At 47.3% G+C, this 23,611-nt stretch overlaps 1 protein-coding gene across 1 annotated transcript in view; it reads right to left on the bottom strand.

Moving 5' to 3' along the window:
- Positions 1-4,602: 4,602 nt before the first annotated feature.
- Positions 4,603-23,611, bottom strand: part of HK1 (hexokinase 1) — a 79,224-nt gene continuing 60,215 nt past the window's right edge. The window contains exons 8-18 of the mRNA XM_043983910.1: positions 23,184-23,339; positions 20,667-20,900; positions 18,752-19,056; positions 18,012-18,160; positions 16,932-17,051; positions 16,475-16,570; positions 14,034-14,133; positions 10,540-10,723; positions 7,924-8,079; positions 6,768-7,001; positions 4,603-6,659 (exon numbers count right to left, since the gene is read on the bottom strand). Coding sequence (XP_043839845.1) covers positions 6,509-6,659; positions 6,768-7,001; positions 7,924-8,079; positions 10,540-10,723; positions 14,034-14,133; positions 16,475-16,570; positions 16,932-17,051; positions 18,012-18,160; positions 18,752-19,056; positions 20,667-20,900; positions 23,184-23,339 — 1,885 coding nt within the window. The 3' untranslated portion in view covers positions 4,603-6,508. The remainder of the gene's footprint in view (positions 6,660-6,767; positions 7,002-7,923; positions 8,080-10,539; positions 10,724-14,033; positions 14,134-16,474; positions 16,571-16,931; positions 17,052-18,011; positions 18,161-18,751; positions 19,057-20,666; positions 20,901-23,183; positions 23,340-23,611) is intronic.

Genomic DNA, 23,611 nt, shown 5'->3' with positions numbered 1-23,611 from the left:
TCACCAAGACCAGGCCAGAGAATATCAACTGATATTAATAGATCACTTTCATTTGGGGGGGGGCGGGGCAATAAGGGTTAAGTGATTTACCCAAGGTCACACAGCTAGTAAGGGTCAAGTGTCTGAGGCTGGATTTGAACTCAGGTCCTCCTGAATCCAGGGCGGGTGACCTAGCTGCCAGGATCACTTTCCTTTTTAACCAAGTGCTCTCCTAACATCATACACAGTAACAGCTGTGAATGACTCACCTATTCTCAGCAATACAATGATCCAAGAAAACTCTGAAGGACTTAAGATGAAAAAAGATCTCTGTCCCCAGAGAGAGAACTGATGGATTCTGAAGGCAGATCAAGTGTACTTTTTTTACTTTCTTTTTTCTTGGGTTTTTTTGGTCTGTATTTTCTTTTTTTTTTTTCTTTTCTGTAAGGCAATTGGGGTTAAGTGATTTGACCAGGGTCACACAGCTAGTAAGTGTTAAGTGTCTGAGGCCGGATTTGAACTCAGGTACTCCTGACTCCAGGGCCGGTGCTCTATCCACTGCGCCACCTAGCTGCCCCTGTGTTTTCTTTTACAACATGACTAAATGGAAATATGTTTTGCCTGACTACACATGTATAACCTGTAAAGAGGAGGGTGGGGAGGGAGGGAGAAAATCTAGAACTCAAGAATTTAAAAACAAATGCTGAAAATTGTTTTTTTTTTTCATGTAATTGGAGGAAAAGGAAATACTAAATAAATATTTTTTTAAATTAAAAATAAAAGTGTTCTCCTTACTAACACCTTGAAGGTGGGTAAGATATGTATAAAGGAGGGTCCATGAGTGAGCCGTCAGCTCGTTCAAGCTCGGAGAACAGCTTCATATCCTTCCCAGGGGTGGTTGTAGATTTGCCTTGTCCAGATCTATATCTTGCCACTGGACCCACATGGCAATGATCATGACATCTCTTCCCAATGTCACGGTCCTCTTCAAGAATGAAGGACAAATGACAATAACAAGATGGCGGCCTTGTAGCAACTTACCCTGTTAAGAGGGCCCTGAGCCACACAGGTCTCCATGTCTATGAGGCTCCAACCACTTCTGGTTAGAATACGCAAAGAGGGAGGGGCAGCTAGGTGGCACAGTGGATAAAGCACTGGCCCTGGATTCAGGAGACCCTGAGTTCAAATCTGGCCTCAGGCACTTGACATTTACTAGCTGTGTGACCCTGGGCAACTCACGTAACCCTCATTGCCCCCCTCCAAAAAAAAGAATACACAAAGAGGGGTATAATGGGGAAAAATGTGCTCATCAGAATATTTGGGTTGACAGCCCACTCTCAGTGTGACCCGGGGCAAGTTGCTTCACTTGTCTGGGACTCAGTCTTGTCCTCTCTAAAATGAAAGGGGTAGACTAGACGAGCGGTGAGGTCTTTGGCAGCTCTATCAGGGAAGCTGCACTTTTAGAACAAGGAAGGACTTGGCACCCGGCATCTCCCTCCCTCCTCCTCTCTCCCCAACTCACAGAGGAGGCCTAGAGAGGGAAGCAGCCTCATGCCTGAATCCGGGTCTTCTGGCTCTTTCCACTATGAAATGCTGGCTGGAGAAAATAAGCAAAAAAAGGAAAAACACATACACCATGAAACTGGAATCAGAGAACACAGTGTGAGCCTCATAGGTTTTTGGAGAATCAAGAACTAGCAGCCTGCTTCTCCTGTTCCGACGCCTCAGGATTCACCCACCAAAGCTAACTAAAGGAAAAACCTTTTCAACCAATATTCCCAGCTCTACATAAACCCCCTAGAGGCTGAGGCTGGTACTGGACTTGAGAAAGCCCTGGGTTCTAATCCTACCTACTTCTGACCCATTCTAGTTGTGTGTCCCCATGGGCATGTGGTCATGTAACCTCTAGAGCCTCGGTTTCCTTACCTGTAAAATGGGACAATTAATATTTGTATTATTTACCTCAGCAGGTTGTTGTGAGGCTGAAAAAAGATACACTTTGCAGACTTAAGAGCATAATACTATTCCTATCAATTGTCATTATCCCTCCTAAACCACGAAGTCAGTGATGGCTTCTCCCCTGGAAATAATAGATGACTTCCACCTCTCTAAAAGTATTTGTTACAATGGGGCAGCGAGGTGGCACAGTGGATAGAGCACTGACCCTGCAGTCAGGAAGACCAGAGTTTAAATCTCACTTAAGAGAAAATAATGGGGTTTTGGGACTCCCAGAGGCCCCTGCTCAAGGGCCTAACCCAGAGAGCCTTGCCTGACCTTTCTTAAGGCCAGCCCAGTCAGGAGAATTCCAAAGGAAACATAGTTGGACCTTGAATTGTGAGCAGAGACAATTAGAGATGAAAACCACACCTACCTGAAAGCCTTCCCCTCAGAGGACCTGCCCTCTGTACTCTGACATCAGCATGTACTGCTCCAGACCACCCTCAAGTCCAGTAAACCAATGGATTTGAAGGATGCTAGCCAATTAGTTTTGAGCAACATGAAAGGGATCACAGCCAGCACGTATCAGAGGCAGGGCTTGAACCCAGGGCTCCTTGTCTCTGAAGCCAGTTTTCTATTCACTGGGCCGTGCTCTGCTCCTTCCCATTCCTGGGATGTGGAAAAGACAATGGTGGGAGCAAACGTACTATTTCAGGAACATTTGACAAACCTGCTCCTGCTTATACTCAAGTGGATTTTTTTAAAGGACCTAAGTGAATTCTCACATGCTATTAGTCATGGGAGGTAGGAGATCGCTTAGCTCAGTGACAAGCACATAGTAGGTGCTATATACGGTAAATGCTTATCTCCTTCCCCTTCTTTTCAGGCCCTGGCTATAGATATTTGCTGGCAAGGCCCATGGCATTCTGCTTACTACCCATGTCACCTTGGCACAGTCCCTTAATCTCTGAGAGCCTCAGTTCTCTCATCTGTAAAATGGGAGGTGTGTGGCCTGGATCAGGGCTTCTTTTTTTTTTTTAGTGAAGCAATTGGGGTTACGTGACTTGCCCAGGGTCACACAGCTAGTAAGTGTTAAGTGTCTGAGGCCGGATTTGAAGTCAGGTACTCCTGACTCCAGGGCTGGTGCTCTATCTACTGCACCACCTAGCTGTCCCCCTAGATCAGGGCTTCTTAAACTTTTTCCACTTGTGATCCCTTTTTGCCTGAGAAATTTTTCCATGACCCTGGGTATATAGGTAGATAAAATAGGTATACAAAGCAATCATTTATTGCTAAATTTTCCCAACCTCCACATTCAGTTACTGTGCAGTCACAACCCACAGTTTAAGCAGCTTTGGCCTAGACTGCCCCTAAGGTTCACCTCCTGTCTCCAGACCCCAGGTTCTATCTGCAGAGAAGTCAATTCTGGATGGATTTAGAGAAAAATTAGTAAGCCATCAGGGCTGTTCACAAGTAGAACGTTTGCTCTCTAGAAGTAGAGTGCAGGCTGGATTGAGGCCACTGGTGGGGGGCTGGCTGGAGGGGACTTCCTGACTAGGCAGGGGTGGGACAGGATGGCTTCTGAGGTCCCTGACAGCTCCGAGAGTCTGGAAATGCAAGAGCTCTGGATGCAGCAGGCAGGACGCTGCAGCACGGTCCCCAGGGTACCCGGAAATGTGACACTCGCTCCCCTCCCCCCTACTGCAAAGAAGCAGTTATCTGCATCAAGTTGTCTGGTGAACTTGCAGGGGACAACCAGAATCTGGTGTTTTGGAGGGCTCAGGCTGGTCCATGAGAGGAAGCTTATGGCATGGTGAATGGAGGGCTGTTCTGAGGCAGGAAGACTTGAGTTCAAATCGAGTCTCAGATACTTCCTAATTGTGTGACCCTGGGCAAGTCATATAACTTCTCCCAGTCTCAGTTTCTTTATCTGTAAAATGGGAATAATAGGACCTACCTCCCAGGGTTATGAATGAAGCCATAGAGTAAGTAGGACTTCCTTTCCAGAAATACTGGTAGACCACTGACTGGATTGGAGGTGAAAAGGAGGGAAGCAAGAGAAGGTATGTGTGTGGTGTCAAGAGACCTGGGCAGTTAGATGGGATGTGACAGATAGTCTGCTAGGGCACTGGCTGAGTATCATTAACCACACTTAAGTTTGCCCTCACAGTCTCCAATCAAGTGACTCATGTGATAAGGGCCAAGATCCGAATTCAAATTCTGCCCTTACCGTACTTCCTATGTGACCCTCGGCAAATCACTTAACGTGAGCCTTAGTTTCCTCTCTTGTAAGATGAAGGAATCAGATCTGTAAGGTCCCTTCCAACTCTAAATCCGTACATACCTCGGGGAAGGCAGCCTGGGCAGATAAGCTGCTCAAACCACAGTTACTTCCCAAAGACATCAACGATGTCCTGCATTGACTCTGGAGACAACTGAACATCAGTTGTATTTACCCAGGAGCCTGCCCACCCATTGTACGCAGGTGAGGGCTGACTTGTGGGCTCCAGGACCTTAATCCCACACCAGTGAGACTGTAACAGCCACCCCCAGTTTCCAGGTAACACTGGGTCTTGATCAGTTCAATACAAAAACAAAAAAACTTAAACAAAAATCTACTTCTTGCAACATAGTGCCTTCATTCCCAAGATTCTCCAGAAAGAATGATTCCACACCATTGAGCCGACATCAAAAAACTTTAATGATGTTTGTCTGTTTTCTCCACAAATCTCACTGTGCCGCGGGCACGGACACTGTGACAAATGGAAGGACTTCCTCCCCTCCTAACCAAGTGGGCATGCAGTCCCCAAAGGTAGACACACCGAAAGCTGCACTAACAGCAAAGCAGACAAATGGGGCACCTCACAACATTCAGTCAATCACAGTGCATCGGGACACAGATGGACACGGGATTCATGAAGGAGGAGGGGAATGAATTCAAGATGGGGGCTAGGGACAAGGAAGCCATAGGTTGAGACTCTCTTGGGGGCAGAAAGGGGGGTTGGGGCCAGGTGAATTCCTCCCATAGGAGGGAGTAATTCATGGACAGGAAGAGCCTGCCAACTTCACCTGGCCCTGGCAGGGTGCACGCCGGGTTCAAAGGATCCTAAGTCTCTGGATGGGAACAACTGGGCAGGAGAGAATCTACTTAGCTTCATGTCTCCAGGTTGGGCCAAAGAGGAACAGAAGAGCCTTGGTTTGGACGTGGCAGGTAGAAGAGCAGGTATCCCTGTCTCCTCAGGAAATTCAAACCAGGCCCTCCCATCTCTGATTCTATATGGTCCAGTGTAAAGAATACCGGCTCTGGTGTCGTAGGATCTGGGTTCAAATCTTGCCTCTAACTCTGAGCAAGTCACTTTCACTTCCTAGGTCTCTTCTAGCCTCACATCTATCATCCTAGGATTTTAAGTGGCTTCCCCTGGGCCCCAGCTAGGGGAGGTAAGGATGGCTCTCCATCTCGACCCCTAGCAGATGGTCACCCCATATCAGGGATTGAGGGGGACACTCTGGCTGGAGACTACAGACAGAGCGAGGGGAGTTGGCAGGACGAGGGCTGAGATACAGTATAACACAGAGAGGGAGGGGCCCTCATGACGCACGACACAGAAGATCAGACAACATACAGTCACACCCAGGCAAGCCTTTCTGCGTGGGCTTAGGGACATGGCAATATATATATCTCCAGAAAACAACCAGAACCCCCAAAAGGCCACAGGAATCCACAGGGCATTTTGGTTGGGGCATACTTTGAGAAGTAGGCCCCCTCCCACACCCATGATCAGCCCCCGACTATTGGAATGGTAAAGAGTTTTATAGAGACACATGAGACACGGCCCATGAAAACAATGAGGCGGTCCAAGGATGATAGACGGGAGGTGAGAGAGATCCTTGGGGGGTGGGGGAGAAGAGCTGGGGTGAGGCCCCTATTGGGCCCTCCCCCAGACACACACACACACACACACACACACACGGGGCTAGACCATCACATGCAGCAGGTAATCACCGGACCCTCACAGCCCAGCCCAGCACAACCCTTTCCCCACAGGGACCTTCGGAAGCAAGACAGCTGGCTTTCACTACCAGGACGGAAGGAGCCCTGAGGTTTCTGGGTAACTCCGGGGCATCAGCGGGTGTCCAGACACAATCTGCCGTGATAATACATTTCGCAGAGAGGGCAGCGGAGGAGTAGAGTCTATTGGGCGGCTGGAACTTTTCATGTCAAATCAATAAATAACTTAGATGACTAGATAAATCAGGAGCTGACTTCGCTAACTCACGTGTGGAAACCGGACAACCCAATGGAAATGAAAACATGCACAACAGTGACGGGGGTGAGGGAGAAGGGGGCAGGGTGGGAAGGATGGGGCTCCCGGGGGGTAGTATCAACAGCACACACTCAATTTTGTACCCAAGTCCTTTATGCCTTGAGGTGTACAGGACTCCACACATCGGTAGGGTCTGGTGTGCATTCAGTTCAGGCAACCCAAGGAAGGAAGATGGAGGAGTGCACAGAGAGAGAGAGAGAGAGTGAGAGAGACTGAAGGGGGGAGGGTCTCCTTCAAGGGCGCAGCGGGAGCTGAGGGCGGGGCTCTTAGCTGGCCTTGGCCTTGGCATCCCGGAGCTTCACCCCCACGGCCGAGATGAGTGCCGCTCCCTTCCCACTGCCATCTTCTGAGAGGAGGAATTTCACGTTACAGTTGGGGGCCAGCTCGCTCACTGTCTGATGCATGATCCTGGAGAAGCTACGAGACAGGAAGAGAGTGGGGAAGGCTTAGAGGAATCAGCAAGGGAGGGATCTCTCCCAGCAGGCCTGCACATCTGCAGGAATCCAAGCCATGGCTAAGACTTACTGAGGATGAAGCTTGTAGAGGGTCCCGTCAACTCCCACGGTCACGTTCAGGGTCTTTAGGCCCCGGTTCTCCTTGATCTTTTCCACCACAGCCGCCATCCCGGCCCCGCAGAGCTGGGCAGCCCTCTTGGACACGATCCCACAGACCATCTTGACGAGGATGCTGTCATCGCAGGTGCTGTTCAAGCCCAGCTCCTGCAGAATTGTTCGGACCTGGAGCAGGGCCAACCTATCGCTGCAGGAAGGGAAGGGAAGGGAAGGTGGTCAGTGGTCACCCTGTGGCACTCGACCAAAGCTCCTAGTGAGAATCGCAGAGATAGCTGGGTGCAAAGAGCCCCACACTCCAACCGGGAGAGACCTGGGTTTGAAGTTAGCCTCTGTGTAATGATAAGTCTTTGCTCTATTGATCACAGACTTTGAAAAAGCTGGTCCAATGCCCTCATTTTATAGTTAAGGAAACTGAGGCCCAGGGAAGTTCTTCCATGATGGAGCTAGAGCCAGAAGGAACCTCAGAGACCACCTACTCCAATCCCCTTTTTTTTGGTTGTTTTTTGAGGTTTTTTTGCAGGCAATGGGGGTTAAGTGACTTGCCCAGGGTCACACAGCTAGTAAGTGTCAAGTGTCTGAGGCCAGATTTGAATTCAGGTCCTCCTGAATTCAGGGCCGGTGCTTTAACCACTGCACCATCTAGCTGCCCCTAATCCCCTTCTTTTTACAGAAAAAAGAAACTGAAGCCCAGGGAAGCAAAGTGACTTGATTAACATCACAAAGGCATGATTTGAACCCAGGGCCTCTGATTCCAGGACCAGAGTTCTTGATACTATTAATACTACACTGATTTCTATTTTCATGTTTTCAAAGTACTCGTACATATCTTATACCCTTGTAAAGTTGGGGATTCGATTCAATAAAATTAGCTACCATGTGTTAGGCTACAGAATTAAACTGGAATTTCCCCTTCCTCAAGGACATGCAGTTTTCATTCAAATGAGAAAAATGATAAGCATAAAGATACAAGAAAAGAGTCGGGGCAAAGCCCAAATAACTCCCTCCTTTACAGATTGGGGTATTGAGGCACGGCAGTGACTTTCCTGTGATTTAATGTGGTCCCTAAGGGACATGGGTAAGAGCCCAGACTCCCCCTCATATTCACTTACCTTTCAATCTGTGATAGGAACTTGGTCTTAAAGATTCCCCGGGTTTTCAAGGTCTCAGAGATCTGACCTCGGAACAGGAAACCCTTTCGAGTGAAATCGATTAAAAGGTTGCGGACGATTTCTCCCAGGTACATGCCACTAATCATCTTCTCAAACCTGAAACAGGGAGGGAGGAAGCGTCACATTGAGAAGAAGAAATGTGGGCAGCTAGGTGGCGCAGTGGATAAGGTACGGGCCCTGGATTCAGGCAGACCTGAGTTCAAATTCAGCCTCAGACACTTGACACTTACTAGCTGTGTGACCCTGGGCAAGTCACTTAACCCTCATTGTCTTGGAGAGAGAGAGAGAGAGAGAGAGAGAGAGAGAGAAAGAGAGAGAGAGAGAGAGAGAGAGAGAAGAAACAAAGGTCTCACAGCCTCTGTGGGATTCTGCACGGCAGGCTTCCCTGTAGCATCTCCATTGATCCTCCTCCCTGACTAAGAGGCACAGGAGAATTCCCAGAAAAGCCAGGGCTCTCTCCTACAAGCCTGACCACTGTCAGAGGAGGAAAGGAGATCAGAGAAGACTTCAGAAGTCACTGAGTCTTGTTTTACAGATGAGTTAACAGAGGCAAATAAGGGAAGTGACATGCACAGGGTCACCCAGCTGGTCATTGTCTGAGGTAGGATTTAACCCTGCACCTTTCAGTTTCAAGTCTAAGCCCTGTGCACTCGCCCATGTTTGCAGGGTTTTCATGATGGCTGAGGGTAAGGATGAGTAATTCCAGGCAATGCTCCCACTTAGCTAGATGGGGAGCATATAATAGTAGCATCCCTCCCCTGTGGCTCAGGACATAGCCTGTCGCTTGATCAGCTGCCCAGGCCATACCCTTGTGCATTAGATCAAGTATGACAGACTGACAGACAGGTACAGGACTCATCAACTATCAGAGCTGGAAGGAATCTCAAAGACTGGACAAACCTCTGCATTTTACAGGAAGCTAAGGACCACGGGGAGGGAGTGACCAACCCCCAGCTAGTAAATGACAAAGCCAACAGAGTATTGGCTGTTAGCCCTTGCTATCACCTCCAATTCAATGGATGGGTTCAGGCTGGATTTGAATTTGGAGGCACTGAGTCCCTAGCTCTGACATCTCCGACCTTGGGTGACTCACTTTTCTGGGCCTCAGTTTCCTCATCTGTAAAAATGAGGGAGGTTGGGGCAGCTAGGTGGCGCAGTGGATAGAGCACCAGCTCTGGAGTCAGGAGGACCTGAGTTCAAATCCAGCCTCAGACACTTAACGCTTACTAGCTGTGTGACCCTGGGCAAGTCACTTAACCCCAATTGCCTCACTAAAAAAATTAATTAATTAATTAATTAAAAATGAGGGAAGTTCACTGGACAACCCACTAAAGTCTGTTCTCGAGCTAGAATCTTATGATAGATGACTTGTAAGGTTCCTTCTGTCTCTGAGTGCATGGTCCATGATCGTCTCTCCCCTTCTCAATGTCTGGAGGTCGCCCTACATCATTATGGAAGAGTTTCCGAGTAGGATCATTCCCTGGTGCAGACCTGAAGAAGATGCCTTGCTAGCCAATGACACCACACAACAAACAGCCTTGACCATCACGGTCCCAGGACCAGGTCCCTTTATAGCTGTCTAACACCACTAGGTGGCGCCAAATACCTCCAACATGGTTCCACAAGCATCTGGTTGCTTGGACACCACCAGTCAAGGGAAGGGCAATGATGTCAGGAAGGAAGCTCCTCCTACTCCAGGAGCGTTATAAAAGACCTGGTTACTGTTCTGGCAGGGTGATGTGGGGGGTAGCCAGGAGACTTGTGAGGGATTTTGTAGAGGGGATTCTCATTCTGCTTGGGTCCCTCCTCCACAGCTCAAAGGCACCTCAGGGGAAACTGAGGCCCAGAGAAAGGAAAGGATTTGCACGGGGTCACACAGCTACTAAGTGACAGAGCTGGGATCTGACGCCAGGATCCCTCTGTAGCTCCAAATGCAGTCATTTTTTCCCCCAACCACACCCAACTCCCTTCAAACCCATTCTTAGATCTTTTCATGTTTCCTGCTAAACTTTCTTGCCTTTCCAGTAAAAATAAGGAACTTAAAACTCATCCGAGATACATCCTCTAGCATCTGTGCTTTCACTTCAATGGCAGTGGGTGGGGAATTTGAGCCCTGAGTTAGTTAAAATGTCTTTTCCAACACCAATTAGCCATGTGTCCTTGGTTAAGTCATTTTTGAGCATCCATTGCTTCATCTGTAAAATGCTCACATATCTTAGATGAGATGGGAGTCACCAACTCTATTCCTTCCACCAGTAGGGCAGAGGACCACCAGGCCTTCCATCTGCCTTTCCAAGGGCCTCCTCCAGCCCCCTAGGCTTTCTCTGAAGACCACCCACACAGTCACACACACTCCACCGATGTCACAACCCCAGAACCCTCGGACTTTGCCACCTTCCCTAGGGCTGAACCCTTATGAACTTTCTGATGTGCTGTTTCCTCCCTCCTTTCTTTCTTCTTTCCTCCCTTCCCTCTTCCTTTCCTTCCTCCCTCCCTTTATCCACTTCTCTCAATCCACCCCATTCTGCATCTCCCTGAACCCCAGGCACGTGATACCTTTGTTTGTTTGCATTGAGAGAATAATCGTCCACAATTCTGTCATACTCCGTCCTAATGTCTTCTAGGCATCCGTTGTCCCCAAAAGCACCCCACTCCATGTTGATGCACATGCGTCCCTCATCCCCCTCCACCATCTCAATATTCTTCATCTCTTCCATGTAGCAGGCATTGCTCCCGGTCCCTGAATTGGACAAAGAAACGGAACGAATGGTCAGAACTGATGGTCTCAGATGAGACTGGACGTGCCTTTCTAAAATATCTAGTTCACCCCATCCCCATTTTACAGAAGAGAAAAAGTGATTTGCCCAAGGTCACACAGGGAGTAAGGAGAAAAATCAGGATTTGAACCCAGGTTCTCTGATACCAAATCTAACCATCTTTCCATTCTAGTTTCTCTGTGCTAAGGATTCTTTGGATACTTGGTTTCTATGGTGCTCATGGTTTTGTGACTTTACAGCCTGGTATCACAGAAAGAATAGAGTTTGAAGTCAAAGGACTTGGGTTCAAATCCAGCCCATGCCACTTATCTGTGTGACCCTGGGCATGACTTTCCTCAGCTCCCCTCATGCTAAAACTCTCTTCCTCACTGTCACCATAAAATTTTTTATCCCCTCAGGAAGAGGATCTTAAGGAACTATCAGGAGGACAGAACTTGATGCAACTAATTCATACTAAGATGGCAATGACTGATGGTTTTGTGGGAGAACCTTGGGAAAACTTTTATACTTCAAAGGCCACAAAATGTTAAAAAGCCTAGAAGGGGGCCTGGGGCCATTTGGGGCTGGATCTTATACCCAAGACTCAGGGGAAGAAGAGGATGAGAACAGCATGAAATGAGAAGGATCAGATGGGTGTGGTCTGCATGGATGGAGGGAGCAGCCTTGTTACTGTAAGTCCTCTGAGAACAAATGCTGGAACCTCAGCCTGATGGCCCCCAGAGTACCAAGTGCAAGGCCTCGCACACAGGATACCCAAAGAACAGGCACTTGGAATGAATGTTTGCAGAAATAGCACACATATCACATTGTAAATGGAAGAATAACAAAACAGGGAGCTCAACAAGCATTATCAAGCACCTACTTCGTGCCAGGGATACAAAGACAGGCAAAAACTGTCAAGTCCCTGTTCTGCTCGGGGGAGGGAGGGAGGGAGGGAAGGGTGACTCAGGGTTTTTGGAGTCAGCTCCTGACTCACTCCCAGGGCAGCCTCTGGACCAGCTGCCCTCCCCACAGCCGGATGTATTCTTTCAGGCAGGAAGGCAAACCACACAGGCCCCAACTCTGCCTCGTCACCAGACCTCAGCGCTTTTAGACCCCGCCCCAGACAAAGGGCCCCAAAGGAAGGTTGTTTCTATGGAGGCTCGTCAGCTTTTTCTACAGGAATTGAAAAAAATAATCCTAGCAACGGCTCTTCCATATGGTGGATGAGCAGTGGGCCAGCCCCTGAAACTGTCCTGCTGAGGCCCGGACGATGGGGGCCTCCTCCAGGACCTGGGGAGGCCACACCGGCAGCACAGACGTCCCACGAGCTGTGGAGAGGGGCATGGGACCCCGACCTTCCACCTGGAGAGGAGGGCTGGTAACACACCAAGCACTTTAGAACCATGGGAAAAAAAAGTTGGTCTAACCCCCTTCCTCTCCTCTGTCCAGGGAAAAAAGCCACAAGCAGTGTGGTCTGAGGACCCCCCACACCAGGGCACGATCTTGGTCAACTGGCTCCTGAAATCTCTGCTGTGCAGGTGAAAGGGACCGAAGAGGCCAAGCAGGGTGACTGGCATCTAACAGATGAGCAAACTGAGGCCCGGAGAGGATGCGTGTTAGGGCAATCTTGCTGCCTAGCCATGGTATGTGTTATCTTCATGGGCATCTGTCTTTCTAACATGTACTCAATTCTACCCACATAGTAGCTAGCATCATCTGTACCTTCCCCCAGTATCACCGCAGTCTCCCCCAAGCTTTTACCCAGGAGGCACTTTACAAATATTCAACTATCTTCAATTAGCATTTATTAAACACTTAAATGCAAGGTCCTGTATCCATATTCCCAGCACTTGGCAAAGGACCTTGTACACAGGAGGAATTTAATACATGTTTAATTATCTTCAATAAGCATTTATTAAACACCTATTATATGCAAGGCCCAATGTCCATACTTTCAACACCAGGCAAAGAGCCCCATCCCAGAAGGCATTATTATGGACAAGGCTGTATGCTAGGTGACAGATTTACAAAGATAAAACAAAAATAGGCTGTGAGCTCAAGAAGGTTACATGCTGCTCTTCTTTAAGAAGGCTACTTAGTTAACGGTGAACTGAACTGAACTATGGTCCTCCATTCAACATCCATCCCTTCAGAGGCACCAGGCATCACAGGACACTAGAGGACACAGGTTCTAATCCTGCCTCTTGATCTTTACTGCTTGGTGTCGCCCTGGGCAGATAGCACATCCTCTCTCTGGGCCTCACTTTCCTCATCTGTCAAACAAGGGTGTTTCGCTCTGTGATGAAATAATGGGATTTAGCAGATACTCAAAGACCCACCTGGAGATTAATCTAGACTGATTGAATCAAGTGAGAGTGATTGACTGCTGATTAAGCCTATTGCAAGTTAACTGGATTGTAATCACACCTGGCTAGCCCTTAAGAAGGTATTGTTCTCAGAAGCTAGACTGTGAACTCAACTTGAGAACACCTTCAAAAATCAATGGATTTGGATGACACCAACCAATCAGCTTGAAGCAGTGTGTAAGGACCGCCTCTGTTCCAGATCTATAAAAAGCTTCCACAATCAGCTTGCTGGAGAGTTCCTGATTAAAGCAGGCTCATGGAGAAGGACTTGAGGAAGAACTCAACCAGGCTGGAACTCTAGGCTAGGTAGGACTTTTTTTTTTCCTGAACTCCTTGTGAATATCTGTATGCTTTAATAAATGTTTAATGACCAAAGATTGGTGCTGAATCTTCTAATTTAAGGCAATCACACAATATAGATTTTAAACATCACAACTGGATGACTTTTGGGGTCCCCCCAGGCTCAAGATCAGTGACCCCAATATAGATGTTCTCCAATGCACCCATGATCTTCCTGATGGGGGGATTCCCTGCAAATCACAACCCCTCCCTGCCTCCTCATCCCATCTGTGCATTCCCACACCACACTGTCCAAGGGGCCGGAGGTCTTCCTTGCATTCTCCTAGCTAACCAAGGAACAACTAACCAGTAAACATCAATAAATATCTAATAAACTTTTCATTTGAATCCAGTGCAAATACCCAAGTACACATGGCAATGGTGGCTCTAGAATTTATACCTTTAGAAAAAGTCCTCATAAAATCACCCGGAACAGAGAGGCCATTATAACAAAAGACCGGGAGGGAGGAGCAGCGTCCTCTGGCCAAAGGCCGAGTCTCCCAGCTTCCCATAATTCCCCAGGGCTGATCCCCAGGAGGTGCTGGGCACCTGGCCACTGGGAAGCCACAGCTCAGCGGAGACTCACCTACAATGAGGCCAATTTCGCAAGTTGGTTCTTCATAGGCACAGGTCATCATGGTGCCCACCGTGTCATTGACCAAAGCCACAACATCCAGGTCAAATTCCTTTGGAGAGAGCGGGATGCAGGATGAGATTAGTTCGTGGACAGACCTCAAGGGGTTTGAGATTTGTGGTTCGACAGGAACCTGTGATATGTTCATTGGCCTTTCGGTTCTACTCCATGTGGAGTTCAAAACAGGCAGCTGAAAGGCAGCATGGGCCGTGAATCCAAGGCACTGGAGGTCCTGAGTGTGAATCCTGGCTGTACACTGACCCTTGGTGCAACCTTCTCTGAGCTAAACATCCCACTCTCTTCACTGACCTCATGTGACGTGTGAGGCCAGCCCCCTAACCACACCGGTCCTTTGGACATGACCCCTGTGTACACTGTGCAGGAAAGAGCACCAACTGAAGGTCCAGAGGACATGTCTCTGATGCCTGCTACCTGTGTGAGCTTGGGCAGGTCCCCTGGGCCTCAGTTTCCTTTCCTATAAAATGATGTGTGCTCCAGCAGGAGTGTGTGGCACGGTCCCCTTGGGCAGACCATGAAGCCCACAGACCTCTTCTCAGAAATAGTGTTCTTTCAATGCTAACGTGGCCAATATGGAAATGGGCTTTGTATGACTTCACATATATAATCGGATATATGGCTAAATTTATAATTGAAATTATATTGCTTGCCTTCTCAATGGGGGAAAGGAATTTGGAAATAAACATTTTAAAAAATAAATGTTAAAAATAATTTTTAAAAAATGCTATGCCCTTACCCTTTGACCCAGCAATACCACTTTTGGGTCTTTTTCCCAAAGAAATCATGGAAGGGGGAAAGGGACCCACATGTACAAAAATATTTATAGCTGCTCTTTACGTGGTGGCAAGGAATTGGAAGTTGAGGGGGTGCCCATCAATTGGGGAATGGCTGGACAAGTTGTGGTACATGAATACAATGGAATACTATTGTGCTGTAAGAAACGATGAGCAGGAGGAGTTCAGAGAAACCTGAAGGGTCTTGCCTGGGCTGATGATGAGTGAGATGAGCAGAACCAGAAGAACATTGTACACAGTATCATCAACATTGAGTGTTGATCTACTGTGATGGACTATATTCTTCTCACCATTGCAAGGGTACAGAAGAGTTCCAGGGAACTCATGATGGAAGAGGATCTCCAAATCCAAGAAAGAAAAAAAAAAGAACTGCGGAGTATAGATGCTGAATGAACTATAGTATTTCTTTTGTTTTTGGTGCTGTTGTTTTTTTCTATTTTGAGGTTTTTCATGAGTGCTCTGATTTTTTCTCTTATAATGCAGAAATAGGATTAATGTTATTATGTGTATGTACATATATATATATATATATATATATATATATATATATAAAACCTATATCAGATTACCTGCTGTCTAGGGGAGGGGGAAGGGAGGGGAGGGAGGGAGAAAAATCTGAAATTGTAAAGCTTGTATAAACAAAAGATGAGAACTATCTTTACATGTAACAGAAAAAAAATAAAATACTTTTATTAATTAAAAAAATGCTATGCCTTTTCAATTTGGGCAGGGAGGGAATCTGAAATTCCACATTTAAAAATATAATTGTTAAAAATAAAATTTTATAAAAAGAAATATTGGGGACAGCTAGGTGGCAGAGTGGATAAAGCACTGGTCCTGGATTCAGGAGGACCTGAGTTAAAATCCAGCCTCAGACACTTGACACATACTAGCTGTGAGACCCTGGGCAAGTCACTTAACCCCCATTGCCCCGCAAAAAAACAAAAAACAAAAACAAAAATGAATGTTAAGTTTAGAGATGAGTGAAAATAAAGGGGTCATTTTTCCCCCATCCAGGTTCATGGACCCCCTAAAATAGGTCCAAGGACTCCTTTGAGAACTCTAACATTCAAAGGTTTAAGGTTCCTCCAGCTCTAGGTTCTAATTATTGGAATCTAATAATATTCTAGGTTCTCAGTTGTATTCTCAATATTTAACATTCTAAGGCTCTTGCCAGCACCAATACCCTTGGTTCCAAGGTCCTGCCCATCCCTGTTATTTTATGATTCTATGTATTTCACTACTGAAAGCCTGGTAAACAGAGAGGCTGAATGTTTGAGTGGCTTAGCCAAAAGCCAGGGCAGGCAGTGTGGCCAAGTGGTTAGAGCTAGGCTCAGCGGCAGGAGGCCATGTTTACCATATCCTGCTTGTGGGAACCTGGTCAAAATTGCTTAGTGTCTCTGGGCCCTGGAGGGGAGAGGAGGTGAATAATCATTTATTTAGTGCTAGGGTGCAGAGGAGGTACCCGTCTCTGAAAGGCCCCACAGCTCTGGTCAAGGCCGTGGAGACCCATGAGCACCCAGGCAGGCAGCGGAGAAGTAGCCAGGTGGGGTGGGGTGAAGCCCAAGGCAATGTTCTTACCTCTCTCCTTTTAATGGCTTCTCGCAACAAGGTGGGCACGTCCTGTCCTTCACAGTTGGAGGCATTAAATCCCTTCGTCCACGTGAGCAAGATGCCCTAAGGAAAGAAAAGGTTTGTGATTTTTTTTTTTAAATCTATGAGCCTCCCCAGGCCACTCACAGAAAACGCGACTGATGAAATGGACAAGGATCTTTTAAAAACCACCACCAATGATTCAAATATTTAAAAATCCCTCGGCTTCCAGGCATTTCCCCAGTCATGCTCATCAAAGACCAGCGAGGGAGATAGAGGTGTTCACGCATGACCAATGGGGCGTGGTGCTGGCCTGCCCAATGGGCCTCCAACAGAGCATCCGTGGATGGGAACCAGTCAGGCATCCCTTAAAAGGGAGGAGCCAGATTTCTATCCTTCCCTAGTTGGAAGTTAAAGCACAGACCAAAGACACAACACAACTCACCCCATCCAAACTCGTCTGTCTGCAAGGAAAGGAGAAGGTGAATCCAAGGGGCAGCCGGGCCCCCTTGATCCCCATGTAATCCAGGAAGTCAGAGATACAGGAGACGATGTGGTCAAAGAGCTGAAGGAGAAGAGAAGGAGAAAACGTGATTCTTCCAGTGGGAGCTTGCGCAGACCAACCCAGGCTACCGAGCCCAAGACCAGGAAGTCAGGAAGACCCAGATTCAAATCCTGCCTCATGCCACTTCTGAGTCTCCATCTCCTCTTCTATAAAATGAGGCGCCTGCATTCATGACCTTACGATCTTCCTCTAGGATATGGTTCTCTTGGAGTCAGGAAGACTTAGGTTCAAATCCAGCCTCAGACACTTACTAGCTGTGTGACCCTGGGCAAGTCCCTTATAATCTCTGTCTGCCTCAACTTCCTCATTTAATAGAAGAATAATAGCACCTCCTTCTCAGGATTATTGTGAGGATCAGATGAAATAGCATGTGTAAGGAGCTTTGCAAATCTTAAAGCACTATTTCAGTTCTAGTTATTATTTTATTATTATTACTATGATGGGAAAATACTCTTAAGACACTATGTAAATGCTAGCTATTGTTCTATTATTGTTGTTATTGTTATAGCAAAACATGAATACTTGGGGCAGCTAGGTGGTGCCGTGGATAAAGCACCAGCCCTGGATTTAGGAGGACCTGAGTTCAAATCCAGCCTCAGTCACTTGACACTAGCTGTGTGACCCTGGGCAAGTCACTTAACCCTCACTGCCTCATAAAAAAACCCAAAACAAAACAAACAAACAAAAAAACATGAACACCTTTGGTCCTCTAGGGTGCTAGTTAGTTTTCCAAAGAAATACATTTAATAGAATTAATAGAATACAAAGAGATTTAAGAATTGTTAAATACATTTAAATAGATATGAATTTAAGTGAAATATTAACAGATTAAAATATTGTTACTAGTTGTGTGGGTAGGTAACAACCCCCACCTGGAAGGAGGCAGCTGATGCCCCTTTGGAATAAACATTGCAGCCCGGGTAATGTGTGTGGTTTTACTACACCATCTCCCTCTCTCACCTCCTCCCCGGTGCCCTGCATCACTTCCTCCGGGATCGCGTAGATCTTGTTGTGCATTTCAACGCTCCTCTTTTTCCCACTGCGGATCTTCACCAGCAGGACCCGGAAGTTCGTGCCACCAAGGTCCAGAGCCAAGAAGTCACCGTTCTCTGTCAGGGAGTAGGAAGAGCAAGCACATCAGAAAAGAGGGATGCTACATCCCAGCAGCCAGGCTGCCACCAGCCTCAGAAACATTTCCAGGTTTCAACAAGAAAGCTCAGGATAGAGAAACGAGTGCTCCAAGGACATGGAGTGATTGTTCCTGTGCACATGTTATGCTCACACATACACACACACACACATGTGCATGCATGGACTGAGCACTCTCAGCTGTGGTCTCGACCTGTTTCAGGCAGCGACCTGAAGGAAGGAAGGGCCCAGGGACCATCCAACTGCCCTCTCTAAAGAGAACTGGGGGGGGGGGGTAGCTAGGTGGTGCAGTGGATAAAGCACCGGCCCTGGATTCAGAAGGACCTGAATTCAAATCTGGCCTCAGACACTTGACACGTACTAGCTGTGTGACCCTGGGCAAGTCACTTAACCCTCATTGCCCCACCAAAAGAAAAAAAAAAGGGAACTCCCAGGCTGAATGGAGAAGCTGCTGCTTCTAGGGGAATGCGGAAGGCTCGCTCCGGGTTCCCCAGGCAGGCAGTACTGGGGGCAGGCAGAATGGCAGCCCAGACCCGACCCGGGGAGCTCACCCGTCCCGTCGGGGGTGCCGCAGACGAAAGACGGCAGCATTTTCACTTTGGCCGACTCGTTGGTCTTCTTCTGTAACCCGAGATCCATCTCTACTCGCATCCTATTCTTCACCTGCGTGAGCTGCTCGGTGCTGAGCTTGAAGGGCGCCAACATCTCTTCAATCTGCTTGTGCTGCTCTGCCAGCCGATAGGCCACTGCAGTCACCATGGCTGCCCCCTTCCCGCTCCCGCTCTCGGAGAGGATGAAGCGCACGTCGCAGTCGGGGACCAAGCGCCGCAAGGTCTTGTGGAATCGCCGGGAATACCTAATTGTGCATGGAGGGTCAGGGGGATGGTGAAGTTGCCAGATTTTTGGAACCAGTTCTACACACTTCTATCTACCCCACCGCCACCCCACCACATGCCCCAGGAGGCAAAGAGAAACAGCAGCTATCTCAGGGATTGCGTCTTATAGATTCTGCTGCATGTCCCGAAGAAACATTCAGACCCTACTCAGGAAGAGGTGGGAAAATGTGGACGGGAAAATTTTTTTTCAAATTTGAGTTCTCTGCATTTGATGTTTATACAGGGTATCCCCAAAGTGGTTTTTTAAGTTTCAAGAAGCTTCCATGGTAGTAACGATAAAACCACACGAAGACTTTGGGGACACTCTACCATATTTATGTTCGACCTAGAAAAACTTGGAGGTGGGGCGGGGGAGAGAAGGGGACAGTACACAAAATGTTGAATCTGGAGTTGGGAGGACCCGAATCCATCTCCTGCCTCAGTGATTTAGTAACAGTGTGATTCTGAGTTGTCACTGAATTTATTACAATTTCATCTGCAAAGTGGAGAAAATTACAGTACTTACTTAGCTCACAGGGTTGTTATAGGATGACACACATCAAGTGTTTCACAAGCCTGAAGCATCCTATGCTAGTTAGTATTCTTATCACTTTTATTATTACTGCTTATTGCCTATTATTATTATTACTTATCATTCTTATTATTACTGCTGCCATAGCACTTTCCACAGACATCCTGCTTCTGCCTGTACTCAGAGCTCATCAGTCCTCTCTGGAGGTGGAGAGCATTTGTCATCATGGGGCCTTGAGGACTGTCTTGGGTCACTGTCTTGATCAAAGCAGCCAAGTATTCCACAGCTGATCACTGTACAATATTGCCGCTACTGCGTATAATGATCGTAGGAAATGATTTCTAACCCATTCTTACGTGAGGCTTCTCTTTATAGCCAATGCCAGAGTAAAAGAGATGGTCACAAAAGATGTAATGTAACAGGCTGACTGGGTGGCTGACCTTATCATGTTTTGGGGATCACCAGGATAAAAACAGCAGTTACTTAACTCAGCCTAAATGCCAGGGGTGAGCCACTTAACTCTGAAACTTCAATTTCCTTTCAATTATAAAATGAGTAAACTAAGACCTATAATAAGTGTCTGCTTCACATGGTTGTTCTGAAGATTAAATGAGATGGTGTATGGTGGCATAATGAGATGCCCAGAGTTTAAATCCAGCCTCAGATACTTAACTAGCTGTGCGACCTTGTGCAAGTCACTTAACCCAGACTACCTCCACAAAAGAGAGTTGGGTGGGTCTAGAGCTTTTCTAGTTCCTTCTAGCTCCAACAATCCCATCATCTGTGTTCTGTAATTCCAAAGCCTAATCACCACTCAATAGGATAATTCTAATCTTTTCATCAGCTTCAATATACCCAATTCTTTCAACCAATGATCAAATGGTGAAAGCTCTCTGTGAGTTAGTTTTCTAACCTGAGTCCATTCGGCTATCTCATATCTGTTGGGGCTGGTGCTGACGAAGATCTCTCTCTGCCTCCCCAATCAATCAGTCAGTCAACACTTAGTCTACAAGCAATGCTTGGTTTATCAGGCATTAGTTACAGAGATGGAAGACTCACTGCGGGTGAAACTTGTAAAGCGTCCCATCAACACCAACGGTGGTCCGTAGCCGAGTCACCCCCTTGTTTTCTTTCAGGCGGTGCAAGATGCCGGCCAACATTGCAGCCACTAGGTTGGCCGATCGATGTGAGACAATGGCACACACATGCTGGACAGAGATGCAGTCTTCGGGGGACGGCTCCAAGCCAAGGTTGGTCAGGATTTCTTGGGCTCTTTGGAGGCCTTCTTTAGTTCTATAAGGCCAGAGAGACACATTAGGGTCCATAAAGGGCAGGATCACATGAGAGATCACAAGTTACCCAGAGCAGACCCAAGTGAGTGACCACGGAATTGGGGAATTGGGTGGATAGAGTAGATAGAGCACTGGGTTTGGAATCAGGGAGACTCATCTTCCTAAGTTCAAATTCAGCCTCAGACACTAGTTGTGTGACCCTTGGCAAGTCATTTAACTCTGCTTCAATTTTTTACCTTTAAAATGGGCTGGAGGAAGAAATTACAAACCACTCTAGTATCTTTGCCAAGAAAACCCTAAATGAGATCGTGAAGAGTCAACAACAAAATCAAGAGCCTGTTAGAGACATGAGGAAGACCCACCATGTTGGATGGTAGAAAGCACTATGTTAATTGGGTCATATTATTGGAGCAAAAAGCATCATCACCAGCTAGGAGTAATGACTAAAAGATAAGGGCTTCTCCTGGGGTGCAAGGACCCCAGAGGGTTCTGTGGATAGACTTCAAAAGGTCCATGAACTTGGCGGAACAGAATTACAACTTCATTTCAGTATGATTGGTTTCCTTTGTAATCCTATATATTTTATCTTGGCATTTAAACATGTTATTTATTCTGAGAAGGTTTGTAGGCTTCAGTAGACTCCCAAAAGAATACAAAATACAAAAAAAGTGAAAATTTTTGAATTTTTAGGATTACAGATTTAGAGCAAGAAGGGACATTAGAGATCACGTCATCTAATCCCCTTCCTCCACAGAAAAGGAAACTCAAGACATGAAGAGGGACCAAGATGGATAAATGTCGATGATTTTCTTTTTTTTGGTGAAGCAATTGGGGTTAAGTGACTTGCCTAGGGTCACACACCTAGTAAGTGTTAAGTGTCTGAGGCTGGATTTGAATTCAGGTCCTCCTGACTCCAGGGCCAGTGCTCTATTATCCAAAGTGACAGTTTCACCCACCCCCAAACTCTGGTGATGTTCCAATGTCCACTTGGCATCCCCTGTACTGACAGCAGCAATGCTCGAGTTCACAGAATTCAGTTGGAATGAAGGCTGAGGCCATTGGGTCCAACCTCCGCCCTCCCTGACAAGTGGTTCTCCAGCCTCTGCTTGAAGGCCACTGATGAAGAGCTGCCCATTCCACTCTGGGAGGGCCCTCATCATTAGCAACTTGTTCCCGATGTCAACCCCAAACTTACATCTTCCCTCCCTTGTTCTAGTGCTGACCACCCTCTCTGCTGACCACCTTTCAAAGACTTGACTGACTCTGGTATGGTGGGACTCAAGGCCCCTTGCCACCCTTGGTGCTGTCCTACAGAATCAGGGGCTCTTAACTTTTGGGGGGTGTTATAGACCCCCTTTTGGGGGCAGTCTGGTGAAGCCTATGGAACCCTGCTTAGAATGTTTTTAAATGCAGTCAATAAAATACACAGGATCAGAAAGGAAACCAACTATCCTGAAACAGTTATCGACATGTTAAAAAACAACTACATCCATGCACCACTCCCCCACCCCGTGCAACCCAAATCTATCTACAAAGCCCTTGGGAGGGAGTGTGGTTAAACCCCTCAGCTCCAGCTGCCTTCTGGTTCATCAGCACCCAATTTCCAAGGCTATACGACTCTTGAATCGTTCACTTGGTTTTGCCCCCAAAGGGAGGGACACTTGGCTAACAAACACAGGGCACAAGAAGAGAGAGCTCCTGGCTTTCTTATTTAATACCCAGAAGCAGCTGTTGGAATGCCAGGCAAAATGAAGAAAGCTAGAATTATAGTCCCCTCTGTGCTGGGCTCTGAACAAGGTACTTAGGGAAATTCTGGAAGCAAATCCTCAAGAATCTAAGTCGTGGAGATTTTTAATCCTTGCTCCAAAACCCAAACCATCTGCTTTCTGGCACATCATCTGCTTGTCCGCCCATCCCTGCCCAACCCATCCTTTCAGGGGTTGGTAAAGGGAGGCTTTGTAGCTAACTGAGGTATCCCAGTGGCACTGTGATTTGGATGCGGTATCCCATCCAAGGTGCCTTCTGCGTGAACCAATGGAGAGCAGGCTAGCTAGGGAGAGGACCCATCTGCTCTATGCTGCAGAGAACTTTGACCCTCCCTTTCCCAAGGCTCACAGACTGGCCAGAGACAAGAACTGTCTCTTGGAGAAAATGTTAAAAGGCCAGGAAGCAAGAGGTAGTTACTAGGAGAAGCCTCCGGTTACTCCCACCCTCCTGTTCTCCAGCACAGTGCTGGAATGCTCGGGGACAGTAGAGTCAGATACGGAAGGAAGGAGCCACCTACTTCTCAATGGCTGACACATTCTTGGTTTCAAATTTCCCTTTGGTGAGCAGCTCGGGCGTGATCCGCCCTTCAAACAGGAGGCCCCCCTTGGCCATCTTCACGATAATCAGTCTGACGAGCTCCCCCATGTACATGCCGCTGACCATCTTCTCAAACCTGTGAGAAGGAAAACACAACACGCTCAGAGACCCCATACTAAAAAAAAAAAAAAAAAAAAGATGGTGCCAGGGAACCACATGGAGCCTACTGGACCAATATTTGCTGGGACAGCCCCTCTGCCACAGTCATGACATATAAAATGGTGGTAGTAATCTCATTTTCTAGACCTTAGGACAATAGAATTTTAGAGAAAAATTTAGAATTTTATAAGGAGGCATGGGACAGTAATAAGAGCATTGGACTTAAGACAGTTAGGTGGCTTAAAGGTT

Source organism: Dromiciops gliroides, chromosome 2 (assembly GCF_019393635.1).
Source record: "Dromiciops gliroides isolate mDroGli1 chromosome 2, mDroGli1.pri, whole genome shotgun sequence".
NCBI classification, from domain to species: Eukaryota; Metazoa; Chordata; class Mammalia; order Microbiotheria; family Microbiotheriidae; genus Dromiciops; species Dromiciops gliroides.
The sequence above is the reverse complement of the archived record's forward strand: the minus strand, read 5'-3'. Positions and strand labels throughout refer to the sequence as shown.